At 35.4% G+C, this 24,130-nt stretch overlaps 1 protein-coding gene across 1 annotated transcript in view; it reads left to right on the plus strand.

The window, feature by feature from the left end:
- The window catches only part of LOC121321276 (roundabout homolog 2-like), a 261,265-nt gene that overhangs the window by 154,732 nt on the left and 82,403 nt on the right, over positions 1–24,130 (plus strand). Inside the window, exons 3-5 of the mRNA XM_041260177.1 lie at positions 8,515–8,672; positions 9,606–9,726; positions 12,178–12,316. Coding sequence (XP_041116111.1) covers positions 8,515–8,672; positions 9,606–9,726; positions 12,178–12,316 — 418 coding nt within the window. The remainder of the gene's footprint in view (positions 1–8,514; positions 8,673–9,605; positions 9,727–12,177; positions 12,317–24,130) is intronic.

The following is a 24,130-nucleotide window of genomic DNA, read 5'->3' on the forward strand; positions in this document are numbered from 1 at the left end:
TTTAACATTTTAGCTAACAGAGGTATTCATTGGGTCTGCTCATTAACTATAGACTGGTATTTTTTTGTGCTTTTTGTATCTACTGAGATCAATACCAAAACCCTGTTGTGAGATTCAGATTGAAGGCTGTAGGCAAATATTATATTCTTGTTAAACCTTAGCCCACCTGATGTGAGTATTTGTAGGTTTACCACTATTCTGAACTCAAGGCTTTGGGTTGTCAGTAAATCACACCATTCCATTTTCACTGATTTACAATTCAGACAATTTAACAGGTGGCCAGCCTTACTAGGGTTTAAGAACCTAGAACCGCCTACCCTGAAAAGATTTAATCTCTTTTTATAAGTCATTGAAATCCAGGTGTAACCTTGTTCCCCCATGTCTCCCAATTAAAATGAAAGCAGCAATAAGTTTAGAAGGAGCCAAAATTATCTTTTGAAAATGCATCTTTAATTATAGCCCTGTTAATTACTGAGCACTGCAGAAATTATTGAGCATCCCTTATTACTATGCATATGTATTCAGATTTGGCCACAATTAAATGATTATAAAGCAGTGTTATTTTTCTTTTTGCTTTACAACATATTACTGTAATGAAGCCATTACCTCTTAGTATGCATTTTACTGAGTCTTTAACTGACATGTTAATGAACTATACATTACCATAAGGCAAGGATTAGACTAAATTGATTGTAGTAGGGGGAAGGGAGAGGTTCATTAAGAGTTAATTATATTGTTTCAGAGTGAACACACATATTTCCAGGGCATGCTGATGTGATCCCTAACATTGTGTGCATTATTGTTATTAATATATTGACCATTGGTTCCTATTCACTCAGTTTATTGCTGGAGTTGAAAAAGTACCCTTGGAAGGGGAAGACTTCAAAGGGGGTTGTTTAGAGGGGTTCGTGAATCTAAACACTCTATACTTATTTAAACTGAACAAGTACTTATCAAGGTGCTGGCGTAAAAGAAAAACAATCAAACTAAATCTACTCTATTTCTAATAATGGCAAAATATTTAATCTTAGGACAACATGTCAATATGGTTAAAAGTACACAAGTATTAGGGGTTGTCATGAAGCATCGACCTATTTTAACACTGACTGTAGAAAATAGCTTTGGTCTATGCTACTTTCTAGGCATCACTCAAAGTAGGTTCAAAGTGACCCTGGACATCATACTCAAACCCAATGTAATTGCTTAATTAAAAATGTACCCCATGACTCAACTGGCCCATTCTCCCCTAATTACTTATCATTATGCACAATGTAACGAAGTCACAGTTACACTATTGTGCTTTGTTTTTCCTGCCAATTTTCTCCACCTGTATCTTCTTGTCAAACAAGTTAGGCTCGGTTGAGAGTTCTTGCAACACCCAGAGTCAGGTGACAAATGTATGATTTATGCTGTAAAGTGTATATATAGGCATTATTTGCCTAAGTCTAAAATACCCTTAAGTCATTATAAAATCCAGTAACTATCCCACATCTTTTACAATGTCCCTTTGTTAATCAGAGGGGGCCCTCAGCAGGTATGCATACTAAACCTTAATGCGCTTATCCTGCAGGTAGCACTTGTTTTTTCTCCAGAGGATAATGATACCAACTTGATCTGAATTTCAAAGAAGGATTTACCAAGCATTGGACTAGCTGACAGAAAGCCTGTCCCCAGAATACATAAAATATTTTACAGTGGATTAACTTAAAGAAACTTATGGGCAAAAATGTAACAATTAAAACTAATATATATATCATACTAGAGATATAATGGAAGTGCCCATATGTACAGTACATTCATCTGTACGTAATATTAGTCCTAGTTTTTAGTCACAGTATATCTTGGGAATTGTGATTTAGCTTGAAATAGGCATGCTTTAGACCAATTCTAAATTACAGATATACTATACATATCTATTCTTGGATCTTGGTTAATGGAAAATGGTTAATGGCAACATATTCCCAGTCTAAATAATTCCTACATTTTTAGCTGAATCAGTGTTTTAAGTTGCTGATGTGGAACTCTGCGTTTGACAGTTTTTTTCATGTTATGGTTGTCGTCTCATGTTAATTAGTTCATCTTCCCTTCAGAATATGAAGCTTATTTGCCAATCAAAGCGAGAAAAACTTTTTTTTTTTCATGATTTATGACTGTAAATAAGAGCTAGACCAGTGTACCAAATAATGCACCGAAAAACAATTGAATTCAAAAGTTTTTTTTATTTATTTATTTTATTATGAAACCAAGACCTACTGAATTTGTAATTTTGGTTTATCCTTGTCTGTTAAGCTGTCAGAATTACTGATGCTTCAGCGTATTTATTGCATAGGGATAATGAGATAGCTGGTGGGAATTTTAACGATCAGATTGAGGATTCTTTCCAGAGATATGTTTATTGAGAAAGCTGGGGAGAGGGAACTTAAAACAAACGGCATACTTCAAGATGTAGTGCTGAGGCCACACTGTTAACCCTTTCTGGACCAAGCATTTTTGAGTGGGATGCTCCCCCAGGATATATTGATGTTTGGGCAAATCACAAGACATTGTTTCACCTGAGTGATTGCAATGAGATAATACATATTTATTCTCAGAGTCTTTATAACCAATAATGGGCATTGCTGTCGATTTATTTTCTCAAAATAAATATTTATAAATAAAATAATAGTTATTCATTCCATTATTATCAGTAATAAGGAAAAAAAAACATACCTGATAAATTTAGTTCATGAAATAGTATACTAATATATATATATATATATATATATATATATATGCTTATAATAATTTTTGGAGAGTAAATTGTGATAACACTAACCCCAAAAGTACACTTAAATTTTGTGTGACATCTTTACACACTGTAGAAATGTAATTAAATTGTATTCCTTACTGTCTGTGTACAATGTTAATAAATGCATATCCCCTATCCAATTCTCATTAAAATTGAATTATACAAATTTCCTGATACTTTGAGTTTTATACCGGCCAACTTTAGCAGTTGCTTATTGTAAATGACTTCTTATAATATCGATTCAGTTTAACACAAATGTACTGTTTGAGCAAACATTTTGAATTAAACAACTTGTGTAAAGGATATTGGGATAAGCGTCCAGATTTCAGCCTATGTGTTGTATTTTACTGCTGTTTTGGGACTATAGATCCTATAATGCATTTCGAGTAAGCCATACTACTCATGCATTCTTTCCATGAAGCCGTGCAAAAAATGTGCATTATCCTGCACCGCTATACAAAAGAAAGATGATGCTGCAGATTTCAACACTCCCACAAACACTTTGTCAATGTATCTCTGTGTGTTGTTGGAATATGTATAACTGGTCCCGAGGATCATGCACAGAGATAGAAATATAGCAAACAAACGGTGGTTTATTAGAAATATAGTGAACAAATGGTGGTTTATTAGAAATATAGTGAACAAATGGTGGTTTATTAAAACCAGTCTGAAAGAAACATGACATAGCATAAAAATGCAATTTATACAACTATGTTCTCTGACTTCAGGTCCCTGATCCTCTGCTTCTAGTTTCCAAAACTTCCGCTGACAGCCTCATAACATTAGTCTTTACAAAATGCCTAAATAATAACACCTTGAAGCGACTCTATAAATCTACAATTTAAACTTGTCCCTTTTTAACATTAGCATGATCCCAAGACACATTCCTAACTGTATTTTAATAAATTGTTCCATTCTTAGCTGTGGTTCCTTTCACACCTTAAGCATATTAAACCAGAAGTAATGTTTTAGCAAGGCTACACAGTCTATGTGCAGTCCTGGCCACATGTTCAACAAGAACAATGAAAAACACTTTCCATTCACTCTGATTCCTGAAGAAACATGACATAGCAAATAAAAAAAAAAAAAAAAAAAAAAAAAAAAAAAAAAAAACAATTTATACAATTTGATACTCTCTGTCTCCAGGACCTGATCTGCTTCTTCCAAAAACTTCCTTTGGACAGCCTATACAGTGCTGTCTGCAACTCAAATTTAATCTTACTGTAAATCCAAGAACCCCTTTGGAAGTTTAAGTCATCAGAAAATAGTATATATATATATATATATATATATATATATATATAGATTGCAAGTTCAAGAGTCTCTGAGTCCTGCTTACACAATATATACCTTTATAAATCTAATTTACAATTGCATTTTCAATAACATGCACAGTACTTTTTAAAATGTATAATACTTTTCATTGGATGGTTGCCACCTCTGAGACACACAAAAAATGGCTATTAATTCCTATTAATGAGAGTTGACTGTAAGTGTTAGGGTGAAATAATTAAGGCAATGGCAACAGAAAACAGAACGTGCCAGTCAAATGATTGTATTATGGCTACTGTTCCATTCTACCCCAGATGTATTCCCTTGTAGTCTTTTGTACTTCCAGTTAGGAAATGTTGCACTGCCAGTATAGTGTGCGCACTTCATTGCTTACTGAAGTTTGACATACCAACATTTACAAGGAAGACCACTGCCATCAGGAACATAACTACGAAAGGAAGACATGACAAGACATGCTTTTGGGGTCCACAATAAGTTGTATTTAGACCAATCAGAAAAGTTTTAAAACATTGCTAACAAGTCCTAAAATTTCAGTCCTGCAAATTCTGTCTCAATTTAACTTTCTTTATTTGAAAGTATAAGTATGTGTTTTTGGCAAGCGTTCGATAAGTCACATCAAAGGTTATACAGAAGTTAACATAGTGCAAGTTGCTACCTGCTGTTTGGGTGTTGGCAACAGTGAAGCACAGGTTGCTGAATCACTAAGAGTACATTCATAGAGTACATTCATATTTTGCTGGTATCTGTTTATATTGCCCTCAGCCAGTCTGACAGATGCAGCTATATTATAAGTCAGTTCCATTTGCAGAGAGGGGAAAAAAACATAAGCAGGGTTTGCTCTTTCCTCAGAAGCTCAATATATTTGGGGAAAAAAGGAAGAAAAAAGAGACAGGATAAGAATGCAATTATTCTGAGCCTCCTGACAGGCCCATAGCTTTTCCTTCTAGGCTTTGCTGCTTTGACCGTCAATGAGGGGCTCGGGGGACTATGGGGCAGATTGAAAAAGTAGCAGCAGACAGATGGTTATTTGTAATCATTATGTAAATGTAAATCCTATAAAGATGGGTTCTGTTATAGAAGTGAAAGTGGGATTGTGGGAGAAGTATGGCTCCTATAGTTATTCAGACCTCTTCAAATAGCTTTCTCTAAAATGTTTTCCTTAAAATGAGCAATGTTTTAACAGAAATGTGTGGACTTAATCCCTTTTCCCTCCCACTGCCCTGAGTTAATGGACACTGGTGACCGGGTCCCTGGATTCTGGCCTAGTCTGGCAGGTGCTGGTTGCTGGTGGCACTTGCTCGCCATGGTAGCAGGGACCTTTACTCAACTGTGGCAGGTGCTCTGCTTGCAAGGGTTTCTAACGCTTGCACTGCAAGCCATGATCCATGCCATCTTTGTGCACATGGTTGTTTGACTCTACTATTTACCTCTCATTTTTCTAGATTTTTGTTTATTTAACAGTAAAATGTATGCCACTAATGACTAACGACTAGCAGGAGCTGGTAAAGGTGTTGTAGCGGTGGGGCTTTCTGCTCCTGCCCCCTCCCCCACCCCCAAGTGAAAACTGTGTGAAATTTGTGCAGTGATGTTTCACTAGAGAGGAAATCTTCTGATTAAAAGGTAGTAAAATATGATATTAGTTCTGTAAGGATATTTATATATAAAATTTTAATTACTTTTCTAGTAATTATTACTGCTGCACATTTACAGTGAAAGAATAAATTAATCAGAAAAAAACAATTTACATTTTCATTCACTATGTTTTTTTCTTGATAACCCGAATTACACACTACATGCACCTCATGTATTGTGCACCTTTTCAATGAAGCAATATTTTTTCCCTTTTTAAAATGCTGCTAACAATTACACAAATCTTAAGTAAATCTTAAGCAGACAGCTACACCACACCTTCACCTGTAGTTTATTTATGATGCATACACATTTCACAGTAGTCATTTTCAGCCTGACAAGGGGGTAAAGTAATAGGTGTACAAAGAGTTAAATTACTAGGATTTCTTTTTTACACATCATCAAAAAAGAACAATGGAAATTTTCAAGAACCTGGAATATGATTTATTTTTTTTTTTTATAAATCTGTAATAACTTTATAGGCTTTGGTTTGTGCTTTCTTTTGTGCATGGTTTAACTTATGTAGCGCATAAAAACAGCATTTACTGTAACAGCTCTTGGGTAATTGATCTTAAAGCTTTTAAAAAAAATATACAACACAAGGCCCTCTTGTGAGGATCTGGTGAATTGGGAATCATTTCAGCACACAGGGGCCTGTTAGCAAGGCCTAATCCCTCTTTACACTATTGGGATTTGCATAAGAACTTGGCAAGAAGCTCTTAATTTAGTTTTCAAACAGCCCCTTTTTTATAACAGTCTGAAGCCAATTCTCAGTGCAACTGATTGTGAGTGGTAAGCTTGTGATTTAGTCAGAATACTCTATGCTTGGTTGCAACTTTTATCTGCCCTTGCAAAATATTTTAACGCCCTCCTGGAGGGCCTAGCTGTCAGGAAAATTTGTAAGGCAGACTGACATTGTTTACTGTGGATGCAGGTTTTCCAAAACATATGTTTAATAATCATGGCACAGCTACTTTACAGTGTCCCTGCTCTGGGAGCACTCTTTCAACACCAGTTTGGTTTATAAAAGAACTGAATGCATTATTTATGTCCATTCCATTTCAGTAGAAATACAAGAATACTATGTAGTATCAGTAGGGGACTGATGTTAGGAGAATAGTTTAAGAAAAGGACTGTGAAGCAGTGCAGATCAATCTCTTTGTATTTGCATCTGATGCTTGAAACAAAATGTACATGTATGATAGCAGGATGTCCAAACCTAATCCTGGACACCAAATGTGGCCCTCAGACCTGCCTCCCTATCCCCTGACCTCTCATACCCCTTCTCCACTAATACAGTACACTATGGGTATGGATGATTCTCCATTGGCTATTTGTCGAGCCGAGCGAGAACCAAACCATGAAAATCTGGCCTCACAAGGCATCTGAATCCAGCTGCAAGCCCAGCTGAGCCAGCGGTGAGGTTAAGGATTTTCATCATTACGATGCATCAGTCAGTACACTCCAGAAAAAAAAAACAACAAACATGCCGGGCAGCGAGTGTGATCAGAGAAAAACACATCCTTGGGACACCGAGGAAGTGCAGGCTCTAGTTTCTGTGTGGGCAGATAGAAGTGTTCAGGAAGATTGGAAAAAAGTTTATGCCCGACTTTCTGACGATTTAAAGCAACTGAACATAAACCACGGGTACGGTACACTTAACTCACACACTCATCCATAGCCTTTATTATATTAATATAAATTAAAAAATGCAGAAAATAAAACAATTCTAAACTTATTTACAAAAATATAGTCAAACAAAATACCGAACAGCTGTACCATGCATACAACTCGGCTCTCGTTGTGCTTGCGCAGATTGTTTTTTTTTTTTTTTAAGCATCCAAACAAAAAACAACAACGGGATACCTTTGACAAATCTTATTTTTAAAACCTTCTTTTTTCCCCTTCAACAGAACTAACTGAACTTTAGTGAGTCGATAAAATCAGTAAAATGTGTTGATTATAAAGACATTCCTAAATATATTTACAAAATATAGCTGAGCAAGATACAGCTGTACCATTGGTTTATTAATTTTTGAACACCATTTGTTTGCGTATCTTTTGGCAAACTGAGTTAATTAATAGCAATAATTAATAACAACTGTCTTTCATTGCGTGTCACATCAGTAGCACGGCTCAACTCTGCAGTGGTAAAACAACCCAGACTCTCCTTAATCTCACCGTGAGGGCTCGGTATAGCCTCAGCACAGCTTGGTTGTACAGTGGAAAAGAGGCATCAGTTGTGCTCAGGCCACTGGCATATTGTCTTATACAAATTGTATGTGTATGTTAAACACCAACATGTTCAGGAGATTGTTCAAATTCTATTCCTATTTGGCTAATGGTTAAAATTTACTTTTTTCTTCACCATGTTATTTAAAAAATGCTGATTTGCTATCAGCTCAGTTCTGTCCCTTCATGGGCCCACTGTAGACAGATGCTTGTTGCTACCATTTAGTGAGAGGTAGATTTGACACTTTTGAGTATGTCGGGTATCAATATATTATTGTATGGAAGAGTAATAAATACATAAATAATTAAGACTCTATTAAATGACTGATCCTATTTCAGTTTTGAGATACCCTTGCCATCAGAGTCTTTGGAATTGTGTATGAATACAATAAATAGACCACCCACAGTATTTTGATTTATGATTTGGAGAGCTGTTGTTTTTTGTGGAAGATGCTTTGTACTATATTTGCCTTCTCACAGCTTCAGTGGGAACCTCCAGAGCTGCAATGCAGACAAAGCATCCTATTTGCTGTTCATGAGCTTTGATTCCTGATGCCTTGTTGTTTTTGCAGTGTTGCGGGATGATTTCCGACAGAACCCCACCGATGTTGTTGTGGCTGCTGGAGAACCAGCAATTTTGGAATGCCAGCCCCCACGTGGTCATCCTGAACCAACCATTTACTGGAAAAAAGACAAAGTGCGCATTGATGATAAAGAAGACAGGATCACAGTAAGTACATGCTGTATATTTATTTATTTTATATATTATTATATTATATATTTAATTTTAATTGTAGGCCTGTGTTCACCCAGCTTACTGAAGATGACAAATTTTTTTTTTTTTTTTCACATACATAAAAACATAATACTATCTTAATGAAACACAGTGGATAAATAACATCTGAAAAGAAGGTTAAAATAATTATTTAATTTTGCTTTGAGTATATGTCAAGAGGCACAGGTTAAAAGTGCTAAAAAGACACACACATACACAAATGAAAATTCACAAAACAGTTCCCTCAAAGGAATCCATTACACCAACATATTTTACATATATTCTCAATATAAGTGCAGGTATTTTGTATAAGCATGTATTATTACATCTGACCATAATGGCATTTTGAGTATGCTTTTGTTTCCGCATCACACTGACTTACATAAATGAAGGCTCCGTTTGTATCCAAAGTATATCACTAATGGAGATCATGAATATATCTCCACAGGGTAATGACCCCACTGACAGTGGACAACCTAAAATTGTACAGTAGCTTTAAAAAGGTCTGTCACCCTTATAATTAAACTGTCACACAATAAAAGTTTCAATATGCTAACAGAGAACAAGGGGTTGAACTGTTTTTTAAGGGTCCTCATTCAAAATGGGGAACCTTATATATGATTTATGTCTGTCACACAATAATTGGTGAACACAATAACTGCTTTGAATTTTCTCAGCCTGAATCATCCACTCCTATTCTCATTTATATATGGGTGTAATGTGACTGGTGATTTTATACACATTTTAACTGATATATTAATGCTGTCCACAATTATGAGGACCTTCTGTCTGCATGTGCACCTGCTTCAATACAAATTTAACAAACAGTGTAAGTCAAAATGCAAATGCACATTTATTCATAATAGGTCATATATTTTTAAATAACAGATCAGAAGTGGAAAGCTGATGATCTCCAACACAAGAAAGAGTGATGCAGGCATGTACATCTGCGTAGGAACCAACATGGTGGGAGAAAGAGACAGTGAAACTGCACAACTAACAGTGTTTGGTAAGAAATCAAATGGAGTCTAGAGTTCATCTTCATGAATTGTGGTATTCTCAGAAACAAGTTTGTTCATCATGGCAGCAAGTTTTCCTTGACAAGGCATTTAATTCCAGTCTTGCTAGGTCTGCGATGATTGGAAAACACAGGTTAACTGCACGACTGTGCTTCATAATGCACAGAAATTTAACTGTTTAATAGTGTGACAAATCTGCCTCCATTAACAAATTTGAAATGGTATGTTGAACTGCTACAGTATTAATCTTTACCTTTCGGAATTTAAATGGCTTTTTAAATGAAAATTAATTGGCTTTGTTATGAATGTAAAAGGCCTTATTCACGAGTTGCTCCTTGTCTAAGCATGTGCCGCCATCCATGATGATTATTCATTATGGCAATTTACACATAATGCATACTGATTTAAACAGAACTTTAGATTGCAATAGAAACTCACAGCATCAAAACACGTATTATTAGATCAGCAGGAATCCTGATGGACATTTTAAATTGATTTGTATGGCAGTACAGTATTTGATTATCATGACTGTTATGATTAGTTTATTTATTAGTTTATTTATTTATTAAAACAATGTTAAATGTACATGTAGATGGCTTCAAATAAATACAGTGAAGCCTTTTGTGTACGATCATAAAGCGCTTTAAACAGATTGCATAGTTGCAGAAGGCTTCTCTCTCTCCAGTCCTTTTGCGGTAGAACTGAGGTAGAACTTTTAGACCTGCTACAACTTTAGGCCATAAATCCTAACTTGCAGCCAATCTTAATTTAATTTAATTTAATTTAATTTAATTTAAAACTCTTTTCTTTAACAGCTTTTTTTCTATTTGTCTCCCCTTTACAGCATTGTATTATAGATGTACATAAAACAAAAGAAAACAAACATTTCTTACAAAATAACGTCTCAATAATTTGTAAGGGGTCAAGTTAAAAACTTTTTGTAAGCTTGACTTAAATGGTTACCAAAAGGATCACCATTAGGAACAATTGATTAGCGCAATGACAATAATGCTGCAGCTAAATTCCATTCTAAAGGTTTATTGCTTTTTTAAAAATAAAATATATACATTTTCAAACTCTTAGTTTAATCTTTAGTTATACTGTGTATAATTAAACTGGTTAATAGTATAGACTATTGTTTTTTTCAGTAATTTTAGTTAGTATTTCCTTAAAGTAGTCAAATTCAACTCTGTACTTATCTCAATTTATTTAAAATAAATTTAACCCAATGATGGAAACGTCAATCAGTACACTTCGTGATCTTGAAGGATACAGTAGTAAGGATCTCCTGGCATTTGCATATTTTAGATTGTAAAGTGAATTAAAACCCAGTAAACTGCACTGATTGGCACTGACAAGAATAGAAAGAGCTCACAATATACTTAACAACAAAATAATAAAGAAGTGTATCTAAGCACTGCACACACAGGCTGTTTCAAGACATCAGTGGGGAAAAACAAATAAGATAAAAATTACAGGGCCATATGTTTATATTTTAGATGAAAGAACATATGCTAGAAATGTCTAATGTTTTATGGAAATATATACAGATATGACCATTTTCCCCAAATGCATTCTTTGCATTGTAATGTGCATGCATCACAAAAAACAGCACTATATAAATGTAACTATCAGCAATAAATGAAATATGCATAATGCTGAGGGGCAGTAAGACTGTCTCTAAATAAATACTCCCCCAACAGCTAAATTCCCTGCGAAGGCTGGTGAAATGTGCTTTGTCACAATATCCATCTTACAACATCTGGCCCTTTTAATCTGACAGTTTTAGATCCAACCTACCAAATACTGGGCCTTTGGATTGAGAGGTTGTAGGTTCAGTTGTGTTTAGCTTCGACATAGTAGAGAATTTGTCTTGATTACCTTGAAAACATCAGATTTGTAAGCCGACTTGACACTGACTGGCCTATTCTATTGTAGCCAACACTGGCAAGCAACACTCATGTTTCCAAGGAGATGAATGCATAAAGCAGGATGTTTTCAATCGAGTTAGTTCCACAAAAAGAAATGCAGATGCACTAGATTTCCACACTGCACTTTATTTATGCAACATTAGCTCTAGAATATATTAAGATTTTCTTGGCCTCTTCCTTACTTATCTGCTTAAAATGTGAGTGTTTCCATCACCCATGGTCCACCTTCATTGATTTAATTGTATTGCTGTTGTAGGCATTACATTTTGGATACTGAACCCATTTTAAATGCTACACATTCTTTAGTGAATAGCTTTTTAAATGGTTATGTTTCAGCAGATTGAAACTTAGTGGAAAGCTTGCAGTCATTTGACAAGGTACCCCAGAAAGAAAAGCGGTAAAGCATGTATCAAAATGAATTGTGTTTCCAGAGCTTTAAGAAATGATCGACGATAATAACCCAACTTGTTTTTGGTAACACTGCTTGCTTCCTATTCTTTCCCTCTAAAGAGCGGCCTACGTTTCTGAGGCAACCGATTAACCAGGTGGTCCTTGAGGAAGAGCTGGTGGAGTTTCGATGTCAGGTGCAGGGGGACCCGCAGCCCACTGTGCGCTGGAGGAAAGATGACGCTGATCTACCCAGAGGACGGTAAGGAGGGGAGAGCTTAAACACTTTCCTAGGTAACAATAAAACAGTCAGGAAAATATATTTGTCACAATAAACATGCAGGCAAATGTTTAGTGGCTGTTTTACAGCTTCCTGTAGCTGTCATTTATTATTGGCAGGAGTTGTAATTGCACAAAATAAATACATTGGTTGTTAAAACTCAAGTGTGACCAAGACTACCTAGCTGTTGCCCAGAGGAGAGGTGTTAAGACGTTAGACCTCGCAATACTTTAGGTGGTCTACTATCCCTGAACTAATCCCTGATTATAATACCAGTTAACCAAACCAAAGCTCTGGATATAAACACAGTCGCTCGTGGTTGTGGCTTCCTTTTCATAGACCCGGCCATTTAAACTGATACCTGTGTACCGTACACCTGTTACTAAGCAACAAAACGTTATTGATTTATCTAGTTATATTTTCATCAGTTGATGAAACAAGGGAAATAATTTATTATTTTTAATAATTATACATTATTTCATGGCATTGACATTACTACCTGTAAACTGTAAAATACTTACTACCCTCCCTGATCTGTCTACCAGTAGCAGCAGCTGATTCATTTTGTAACGAGACATGACGAGCCGCATCACGTTCCCTCTGAGCTTGTAATGTACTAGAGTTTCAATATAACCTAGGCTTTAATTCTCATGGAATATTTCCCGGACCCAACCATGTCTCTCCGATCCATTTTCTAATTCATTATAGTGTTTCATACTCGTTAAGCTCATACATTATCAGGCAGCAAAAGCGATATTTTGTTTCAAGTCTGCCAATAGTAGTGACTTATTTCAATCATGGAAACAGCAAATACAATGTGTTAAGTTTACACAGCAGTTAACTTGTTTAAAGTTGCACATGATACATGTACACACACTCACAGCACTAGCAAAAACCAGGGGAAGAAAGGACAGACATCCACATACAGATACAGAAGTGGCACTCCTGTTATGCTGCTCTCCATATACTGTACGTAATATTTTCACTTGTAATAATTGCCATGAAAATAAATTGCTACAGTCATCGTGAAAATAAATGTAGTACTCCATTGTATCTGAAAAATATGATTTTTTTTTAAAATTCATATATGTGTTTATTATTATTTTACAAATAATATTGTTTGTTTCTTATGTTTTGTCATTTTTTCATCTTAGGTTCTTTTTTCTTTTCTTTTACTTTTCTTTCTTTGATTTCCTCTTTCTCTGTCAGTCCAAATGCACACAGTTGCTAGTTGGGACTACTTTGCTTTTTATAGTGTGTTCAGTTGTTAAAGTTTCTGATTGCACCACTAAATAAATCTTGTTTCAGTGGGTCTTAACACAGTGCTCAATTGAATATTTGGTCATCAGACTCACTGAGGCGAATATATTTATGATGACACACCCCGAAATATATGCCGACATGGAGCGATGGGGCAGGCGCTATATAACCGCACAGGACATGTCTTCAGAATACCATTTCAGCGCAGTGGGCTTTTTTTTACATCTCCACTCCATTTTTGTGTCACAGAATCAGGGGTAAGCATCGTTTGCACTTGCACTCGCATTTGCGCTGTGTTCAGAATACAGCCACTGATCTGAATATCTCTGTTCCTTTGTTGTAATTTGGCTCTTTTTGTAGATGTCACATATTTGTAGTGCTGTTTTGTACATGTTAAATATTTTGGAGAGAAGACACTTGTTGTTTATGTACATTTCACAAATGTGTGTCATTTTATAATAGTACACAATTATGTTCATTTTGTGAACTATATACCGAAGGCAAAAATTAGATGCAAGTAGTGCTTGCTGATCATTTTCAAAAGGAGATAGTGGCTGGACAAATTTCTTCCCCAAGGTTGTTAACCTAATAAGGTTTTTGATATTTGAAGTGGCTGCTCTTACCAAATTATTTTGACATGGTTGAATCAGTCAAGCTATGTCAGTAGTATAACTGTAAAATCATTTACTAAAGGTCAAAATACTGAAGGGAAGAAAAAAATTGGCAACAGCGCAACAGTTATCTAGACTGTCTCGTAGCTGCAGCTGAAAAGGATATTGCAAGCAATGAATGCATGCATGTATCCAGTGCCTGTAAGGCTCATTAACAATTAATGTTTCATACAAGGTTTTGGCCCTTGCAGAAAAAAGGAAGGCATGCAATGTGACATATTAAATAGAGGTTGCCACCAAACAGTCAAGGTTTTGTTAGATCGAGGTGAGCAGTGGCATGTTCCAGTTATGAAGTCACAACTGAGAACGATATGGAAAACACTGAAACTGCTAACATCCATTAATTAAGATAAAATATAACATAATATTCCTATATCTTGATTATTCTAGGTTTCTCCTGTTACTTGAGTGGTATTTATTGTTCGGACATGCCCTTTTAAGTTTTGTGAAGAGATGTCTTCAGGTAAAAAAAAAAAAAAAAAAAAAAAACCTATGTGCCAATTAGACAGATAAACAGTCAACAAATGTGAAGGTTTGGCTAATTAAAGCAGTCAGATGGCAGCAGATAAGCCCCTACCAGCATCCATCAGATACAAGTCTATGGAATGTAATTGATAGAACTGCAGTGTTTGAATTCCAGCTATATCAAGGTCCAGTGAAGGCAGGAGCTTCAATGTGCAAACTCATATTTCAAAGAAAACAAGAAGATGTAAATACAAATAAATGTCAAAATTAAAAAAAAAAAGAAAGAAAATTAAAAAAAAAAAAAGGTTAATCGCTGCTCACAGAAGTATAAGGTATTGTAACTATTGTAATTGTAGCCAGAGTGGTGCTGCATTTTACATACAAAGGGTTTGGCATTTTAGGTTAACTGCTTCATCTGTTTGGCTGCCTCAGCCATGTGTTTACCCCATGCTCAGTATTCACTCTTGTGCTGCCTCTCTCTGTAGGGATTAGTGCTGAGCCAAGACATAGAGGGGACAAAAAAAATTTCCAAATGGGGTTTAAGATACATACACAGTAATACAATTCTGGCATGTAACTGATTGTTTCTGAGCCACTTTTGTGACGTGACCTGATTTGAAAAGTTCTGGCAGCAACACAACTATTCAAAAAGGAATACTGTTGTAGTAAATGGAAGTCCTAGAGCTGTCAATTTTTATTATTTTTTAAATAGTCCGTGCGCTGTCCGTACAGTTTTGCCAGGACCCTCTTCAAAATTACATTTTAAAGCAAAACAGTACTTGATTGGTTTGTAATAATAAAATCAATTAATCACTCAATTGATTGAATAATGATTCACTTAATTTGTTTTTCTACACTGAAGACTTAATACAATATTTCTAAAATAATTTTGGCTTTTGTGGACATTTCCAAACAGGTCACAAAAGGCCACTCGGACTAATGGGAGATTATTTGGTAGATTTTCTTAAAGAGGTTAGTGTCCCACAATGATATTCAGTTTTTATTTATTGGTTATTTAGATACAGCAATGATATATTTTGCTACACTCTTTTACCTTCATTGAAACCTGTTTGCAACTACTGTATATGTAAGTCACTATGGCTGTGTTTCCATGGAAAAATTAAAATAAGTCTCATCTTTTTCTCACGCTATTTTGGTAACACCTTTTCGGGTAATTTGGGTTTCCATTAAGTTTTCTTTTAGGGACAGAAATACTCAGCTATGCTAATTTAATGCATTTTTGAGTACAAAAGTAACCATTTTTTTGCTTTGATATGTATCCAAGATAGATGCTACATAAGGCTAGTGTACAATGAATTGCATCTTATTGCTAAAGGAGAAAAAGTCTAAGCAATCAACTATTCAATCACCAAACATAAGGATAACAAACACATAAAGGATGAGAAAAAATGTATTTCTAATCTTTCCAAAGGGCTTCATTATTTATTTATTTATTGCAAAGGGTTGCATTTTTTAATTTGTAGTAGACTCATATTTTTGTATAACCTTGCTTCTAAAACAACTAAACTATAAATGGAATAATTTGAAACATTGAATAAATGGTGTCACTTAAAAAAGATTTTGAATGAAGAGGTCTTTAAACCCCTCGTACTGTGTTTTCCTATTTGGTCAAAGACCTTGCCAAGACAACTCCCAGCAGAACTTTATTAAAAAAAAAAATTGCACGGTAAGGCGTTTAGTTATAGTAGAAAGTTGTGCAAGGTTACGTCATAAACAGGATCTTCACTGCTAACGTCTCATGAACATAAGGTACGGCTTTCAGGCATTTTTCCATGCAAAATAATCTTAGTTTTTGGTCAATTTGTGCAGCTTTTTAGCATAAGAAGGCAATATCCACCCTTTTGAGTCATATAATGTTTTTGCTCTTTAAAAGAGGCAAAATATAGGCAAATATTTTATCTTGCTATAGGGAACAACCTTTTTAAATATGTATAAAAACGATTTTCAAAACCATGCTGGGCAGCTACACTTCTAGGCTTGTTTTTAATATATTGTATTAGAAAAATGTTAAAGGTGCAAAACTGTTTTATTTCAAAATGTAGGGATGTTATTTTTGGGGTTAGCTGAAGATAAATTCTAATTTTGAAGAATGGCTAAAGCCCAGATAAAGCTACTAGAGTAATGGCATGAAAAAAGGGCTTTGACAATGAGACTTTAATTAAACAGCAAAGTAAAGGAAAGAAAAAAAGAGGTTCTTAGTGTGTGAACACCTAAGCAGTGGCTTTTCATTACCACCCTGGTTTTTACCATGAATACATCCCCCTGAATTCTCTGGAGGTTCTTTCTCCAAAGCTGCGATTGTACCTCTCTGTTGTACAGATTAAAGAATATCCATTTTCTTTTACTCCCAATGGGGGATCGCCAGTCTGCTGCATGCTGACAATTTAGTTGCAGATACGAATATCTCTTGAAACAAAAAATACAGACGCTAACTTTAATACTAATTCTGTTTTAAAGTGTGTTCTAGTTTTTAGTAATATTGTAATGATTCTATATTGATGTTTATTTTAGTTAATTTTGTTGTTACTATTCCCTTAGCTGCTTTTGCTAAATGTGCTTGCAATATGGTCTTCTACCAAGTGTTTTTATCCCATGGACAAAGTATTTCTTATTCCCAAAATGTAACAAATCTCTATCTAATAAGTATCTGGTAAACATCCCACTTCATAACTCAAATGGAAAGAGTCCAACTAATTTATCAGAATGTACTGTGGCACAGCTTAATGTTAGGTCCCTGTCAAATAAAGCACTGTTTTTAAATGAATGGCACAAATCCATCAATTTAGGTTTACTGCATCAGTCTACACCTGCAGGGTATACATTTCACAAGAAATCACATATGATTGGTAAAGGAGGAGGTATAGCTGTTATCTATAAATCTCACTTTAATGCTAAGGTTCTGCCCCTGAAAGACTTCTCTTCATTTGAACACCTTACAGTTAGATTTGTATTGTTGTTAACTATGTGTACTTTCTATCGGTCACCGAAGTACAATTCTTCATTCATTTCTGAGATAAATGAATTATTTTCTATGTTGTTTATTGATTCTAAGAAACTGCTTATTTGTGGTGATTTCAATGTACATTTGGACTCTCCTTTCACTATGGCTGTAAAGTGTAATTCTATTCTTGATTCTTTTGGGCTTTCCCAAGTGATTCAATCCCCCGCACATGTTCATGGACATATCTTAGATCTTTATATATGTAAACGTAGAGAACGTTCTGATCTTGTGTTACAAGATCTAAGTATATCTGATAATATCTTAATTACGGCTAAATTAATTTTCCTTCTTTCGACCAACCAAAACAAACTAACGACATTACTTACCATACAAAGAGTCTTAGATCCAGTGGTCTTTAATGATTGTCTTGCCTCTTCACCATTGGTAAATGTAGTACCAAGTAATGTTGATGATGATGTGGCACTTTACAATTTGACCTTGACAAACACAATTAACCATATTGCCCCACATAAAACTCGAATTATTAAAACAAGACGTTCTACTCCTTGGTTCAATGATGAACTTAGGGCTCTAAAACCAACTGGTATAAAACTGGAGCACCAGTGGAAGCGATCGGGTCTTGTTATTCATAAAGAAATGTGGAAAAAACACCTTCTTGATTACAGAGTAGCCCTAAATTCTGCCAGGTCTAATTATTATTCTTCTATTATAACAAGGGGGAATGAAACCCTAGAGTACTATTTCAAACTTTTAATCAGCTTATAACGACAAAATATGATGCAGGTACTGCAGTATTGGATTGTGATAACTTTGCTAATTTCTTCACTGACAAGATTGTTACAATAAGGAATTCTCTTACACTATCTAGTGAAGATTTAACTGATGTGGGCATCAAGACCATAGTAGCTCCACATAGACGTGCTCATTTTGCTACAGCTGATGTTACTAATGTTTTAGATATTATCAATAAAGCTGGTTCCACCTCGTGTTCTCTTGATCCTTGGCCGACTAATATTGCCGGTCATTGTGCAGACACTTTTGCTCCTGTGATTTGTCATATTGTGAATCTCCCCCTAAAAACTGGAACTGTACCATCTAGTTTAAAGTTGGCAGTTGTAAAGCCAGTACTAAAACAATCTACATTGGATCCTGATGTCTTGTCTCATTATCATCCAGTTTCTAATTTACCTTTCCTTGCAAAAGTCTTAGAAAAGGTTGTTGTTGCTCAGTTGTCTGCAATTCTCTCTGCTAATAATTTCTTTGAAAAACTTCAATCTGGCTTTCAAAAACAACATAGTAAGGAGTCTGCACTTACAAATGCTGTTAATGACATCCTGGTGAATGCAGATGAAGGGCTGTTATCAAGGATTGTCTTTTTGGATGTATCTGCTGCATTTGACACCATTGATCACACAATTCTTGATCGCTTTGAGAAAACTGTTGGCATTACTGGCACAGTACTCTTCTGGTTGCAGTCCTACTTAACCTCCTGATATCAATTTGTGTCCTTTCGAGGATCAAAATCAGCTAATTTTCTGGGTTCCACAGGGCTCTGTTCTTGGTCCTTTGCTTTTTAATTTGTATATGCTACCGCTGGGTAATGTGATCAGGCAACATGCTTTTATGTCGACAACACCCAGATTTATTTTAAAATGAGTTCTGATGATGTAAACATAAACTCCAGATTATCAACTTGCCTTGACAAAATAGGGGCTTGTATGTCAAAACATTTTTTTTTTGCCGTTAAATGCAAATAAAACTGAATTTATTTTAATTGGCTCTAAAACGACATTAAATAAAACCCCACAACCAATGACCTATTACACCTATTCTTACCTGCTTGCATTGGCTGCTGGTGAAGTAGTTTTTTAAATTGTATTAATGACATTTAAGGCTGTCTCTGGAAATGGCCCTGCTTACATTATATACTTTTACATTATATCCCTGGACTTGAGTTGAGATCTGCTGATGCAGGGGTTCTGGTGACTTCAATGATAAAACGCAGCTCTTGTGGTGGATGAGCCTTTAGTCATTATGCACCTGTTTTATAGAACAATCTTCCAATTGAAAACCATAAAGCTGACTCAATAAATGCATTTAAATCAAAGCTTAAAACACATCTTTATGCAGAAGCCTTTTTGTTGGTTGGGATGGTCTATTTTAGAATTTTGTTAATATGTATTTTATATTATATTGTTGTATAGTATATTTATTTGTCATGTGAAGTGCTTTGGGATGCCTTTGCATGAAAGGCACTATACATAATAAATTTGATTGATTGATTGATTTAACTACTGTAGAATCTTAGCGAGTTAGTTTCCGTATAGTATCGTTTTGTGTTTTCTTAAAGATAATGCTGCATAGTCAAGTGCAGAACTACACTTACAGTCTAACATTTTGCTCATAAATAGAAATATACCTGTGTCTGTTTTTGTTTTGAAGAACTTACGTTAGACAATTCAGTTGGATACCTTACCAATGGACTTATACAGTAAACTGTTCTATATATGTATTAACATACATATAATAAAACAACAGCATATGTTTGTATTTCTATCCAACTAAGCTTCTATCCTAGCTCCAACAATGATTTTCTCTTTTTGGTCCTCGTATGCAATTTCATAATTCTAATTAGGCTTACAATAAACAGTAACAGGGAGGTGGGGGGTCAGTTTGTATATCTGAGAAGGTGACATCGCCACGATTAAACAAATGAGCTTTAAAAAAACACAACAAAACAAGTTCCATTTCTCTGGGCTGTACTCCTTGCCACTCTGGAAGCTATGTGTGCCTGCTGTCTTTGTACTCTAGCTCAGAGCAGGTGGCTCAGCTGAGTAAATACATCTTTAATGAAATTACAGGCTCCCTTGTAGGCCACACGTGCAGACACAGTCTGATTAGATGAATGTTGTGCCAAGGAATCAAAAGTGGCAGCCAGTTCAGCAAGCAAGTGGATGTTTAAATAAATGGTGGCGCCCTAGCTGTAGTAGGCAAGGCTTAAAGCAATTCTTTCTGTTCTGCAAAGAAAAGCCAGAACAGATTGAAGAGAGAACAATTCCTGTTTAACCTTACAACTGTCAGGTTCCATTACTCCATAAGAGGGGACAGCTCCAGGGAGCAAGAGTTTTTGTTTCTTCCAAAGTCCTATCATTGAGTAGTATTTTATAGGCTCCTTGTCCATCTATAATTTGTATTCACTACTGTACCCAAAAACTCGACCTTATCGAAGCTTGCCAAGACACTGTTGAATTAGTTCCAAATCCACTTGCCATGAAGATAAATTAGTTAGACGAAGGGTCCATTCTTTTTATTTATTTTTTTTGACCGAATAGGCAGGAGTCCAAAATCTGGGTGTCATTTAGCACTGTGGGCCAAACACTTAACGAAGCACTCATATGAAAAAATGTTTAATTTTGTAAAGCTGAATGAATTATTCTTAAATTTTCACTTCAGCACATAAGAGGTGCCACCTGGGTTTTTCCTCTTCTCGACAGATTCATTCCATATGTGAGATGGTGTAGTAGTACTTCATGGAAAATACTAGCCATTTTATGGAGGTTGGCATCACAGTAGTATAGTCAGTTTTTTCCACGTGCCTTTGACATTTGCTATTCAGTATCTTAATTGCACCGACATGAAAAAAAAAAAAAAAAGTAATTTATACACATATTTTGTCCTGAAAAGCTTGTATGTATGTGGTGACATGTACAGTGGTCCAATATAACATCTTTGGTTCTGTATCCTTTAAAAGGTTGGTAATTTTATTATAAATCTCACATGGTAAGGTTTTTGGGGGTGGGACCTAGAAAGCTTTTCAGTGAGGGAGCATTATACAGCTATGGCAAAAAATCTTAGAATTAACAAATTTTGCTTCATAAAGTCGAACGAAACTTGATGAATAATGTTACGTTGACATACTGAATTACAAACCGCTTTGTAGTTTTTCATATATATATATATATATATATATATATATATACAATATATATATATATATATATACAAAACTGACAAATTGAAAAATGTGACATTTCGAAATCTAACATAAAATACTACTACTATTATGGCATCCAGTAGACTTTTGTGATATAATTTCATAGTTTATTTAATAAAATGATGTTAAATAAAATATATAAATTATGTTCATATAGTTTAGTTTTTTAAAATGACTTCTCAATCCTAAAATTCTAGATGATGAGAAACTTTTGGCCATAGCTGCAGGTGGATAAAGTGCATCAAAACCCTTGACTTTTAGTTTTATGTAAAAAATATGTTATAATTTCCTACCTCATTAAATCTCATTTAAATGAACACTTGGTCAGATTAGTAGAAATTAATGCACCTTTTTTATGGCTATTAGTCTTGCCTTTGCATTAAAGGGTACTAGTCGTTTTAAAACTGAAAAGCAATATTGTTAAATGTGAGGCAATACTGTGTTATCACCCATGGCGTGCGATACATTGATCCAAAGGACATGAAAGCAAAGGAAGGAAAACATTGTGAATTGTATACAAGTTGCAGGTCACTTGATTTCCACTTGGGTTCAGCTTCTGCAATACAAGGGGGTTAAGTGACTTGACCATATATGTCAGCTCTAACCAGTCATAAGTAAGCGAAGTTCTGCCAAAAAAGCATATTTCACCCCTGTCTCAACAGAGAGTTTCCATAATGTATCTGTAATCACATTCCTGGTATAAGAAAGATCAGAGTATGCCTAGCTCCCTGCAAACATTAATAATGAGCTGCTATTCTTCTTTCTCAGACATGAATATATAAAGACCATCTTGTGGATATGTACTGTAGACTGGGCCTTTAATATGCCAGTGGCAAGCAGTCAAGCTGTTCTGAAGAACACCATTGCAGCCCTGATTTCGTTTATTTTGTTCAGTGAATCTCTGAACAGATGGCGGTAGTTTAGACATAATTTAATTTTCAAAAGTTCTCTATTCTTCACCCCCTTTTTTGGGAGGTGCTGGTCCTTTTTTTTCCTTCCCATTGTCACAGCTGGGTACCAATCAATCTCAATTCACGGTACAGTGATGATGGCACATGTTGTCCGGGGGCCAGATCTGATTGGTGTGCATTTTTCAGCAGTGTTTCATATCAGAAGAAAACATGTCTGGGTGGCAAGGACTGTCAGCATACTATTGTAGAACTGTCATTAATCAGACTGTGCAACAATGAGCGCATTCATTCGAGCCACTGACTGCCCAATTTTAATATCAAAATCTCTCCTTCATTTTCCTTGTAACATTTTTATTCAACAGCCGTTTATTTATCATGTGCTTTAGTTTTAATTAAGTCTGGCTTTACCCACACATATTCTGCAAGTGTGTGTCTGCGGGTTTGAGAAAGCAGGGCAGCATTAGGTCTGTGCTCAGTGTGGCAGCCAGGCAGACATTTATTATGTATAGTCATAGGGTGATGAGAAGTGGTAATTGCCTCCGGCTTGTCCTAAAGTATTCAGTGGCAGATGGGTCCGAAAGCCTGGGAATGAGAGCTTTTGATCTTCATTTTAGCTTATAAACCCCAGTGGTAGAAACATTGTCAACACAGGGACCTGTAACAAGTACAGAGGGCCTCCTTTTCATACTGTGCTCACTGACTTCTAAACCAAATGGTGATACAGCCTGAGCTGGAGTTCCTTTACAGCTGCACTCATATGCTATTATACTGTTATTGTGTTTATGTATTGCAAGTGTTTCCTTTCAATTAAATTAAAATACACCTCTATGTTTCCATAGTGCTGTGCAAATATCAATGTAGTATTATATGTTGGTTTTGTGAATTTAGTGAAAGTTGAGGGACAATGAATCAGGCTGCTGTCAAACACAGTGTCCAGTGTCATTCAGTCTTGATCCTGTTCCAATTATATACTGACAACTGACGTCTTTGTCCACTGGAGGCTAAGCTGAGTACACCAAACTTGGAGCACGCTGTAATTGTTAGAGGTCTGTTCTGGAGTGCGGTACAAACAGGAGTTTAACATCTATCCAGTTCTTTTCTGTTCTGTCAAGATATTTTTAATAGGCTTCTGAGTCTGAATAGTTAATGATACAGACCTGCGTTAAGGGTATACCCACTATTGATTTCACACCTTATTTCACAGAATTACTAACTGGATCCCCAATTAACATTTCGTCTTGAGCTCCACATTAGTATTCCTCACAATTGCTATTTTTACCTTATTATAGGTAACTCCCAATATAAAGAACATTTTACCATTAAGACCACTGTCAGTTTTTTTTTCCTAAGATCTCCTTTTATTATGACCTTTATTATTAAGTCTTTATTAAGAGCATTTTCATCAGTAGATGTAATGGATTCCATTGTATTATTCCTTTCTTTCCTGTCTCTCAGCAGCTGCCAGGTTTATCCCTTCCACTCTTTTCATTATGAATTGCTGAGTTGGCAGGC

Source organism: Polyodon spathula, chromosome 9, assembly GCF_017654505.1.
Source record: "Polyodon spathula isolate WHYD16114869_AA chromosome 9, ASM1765450v1, whole genome shotgun sequence".
Classification (NCBI taxonomy): domain Eukaryota; kingdom Metazoa; phylum Chordata; class Actinopteri; order Acipenseriformes; family Polyodontidae; genus Polyodon; species Polyodon spathula.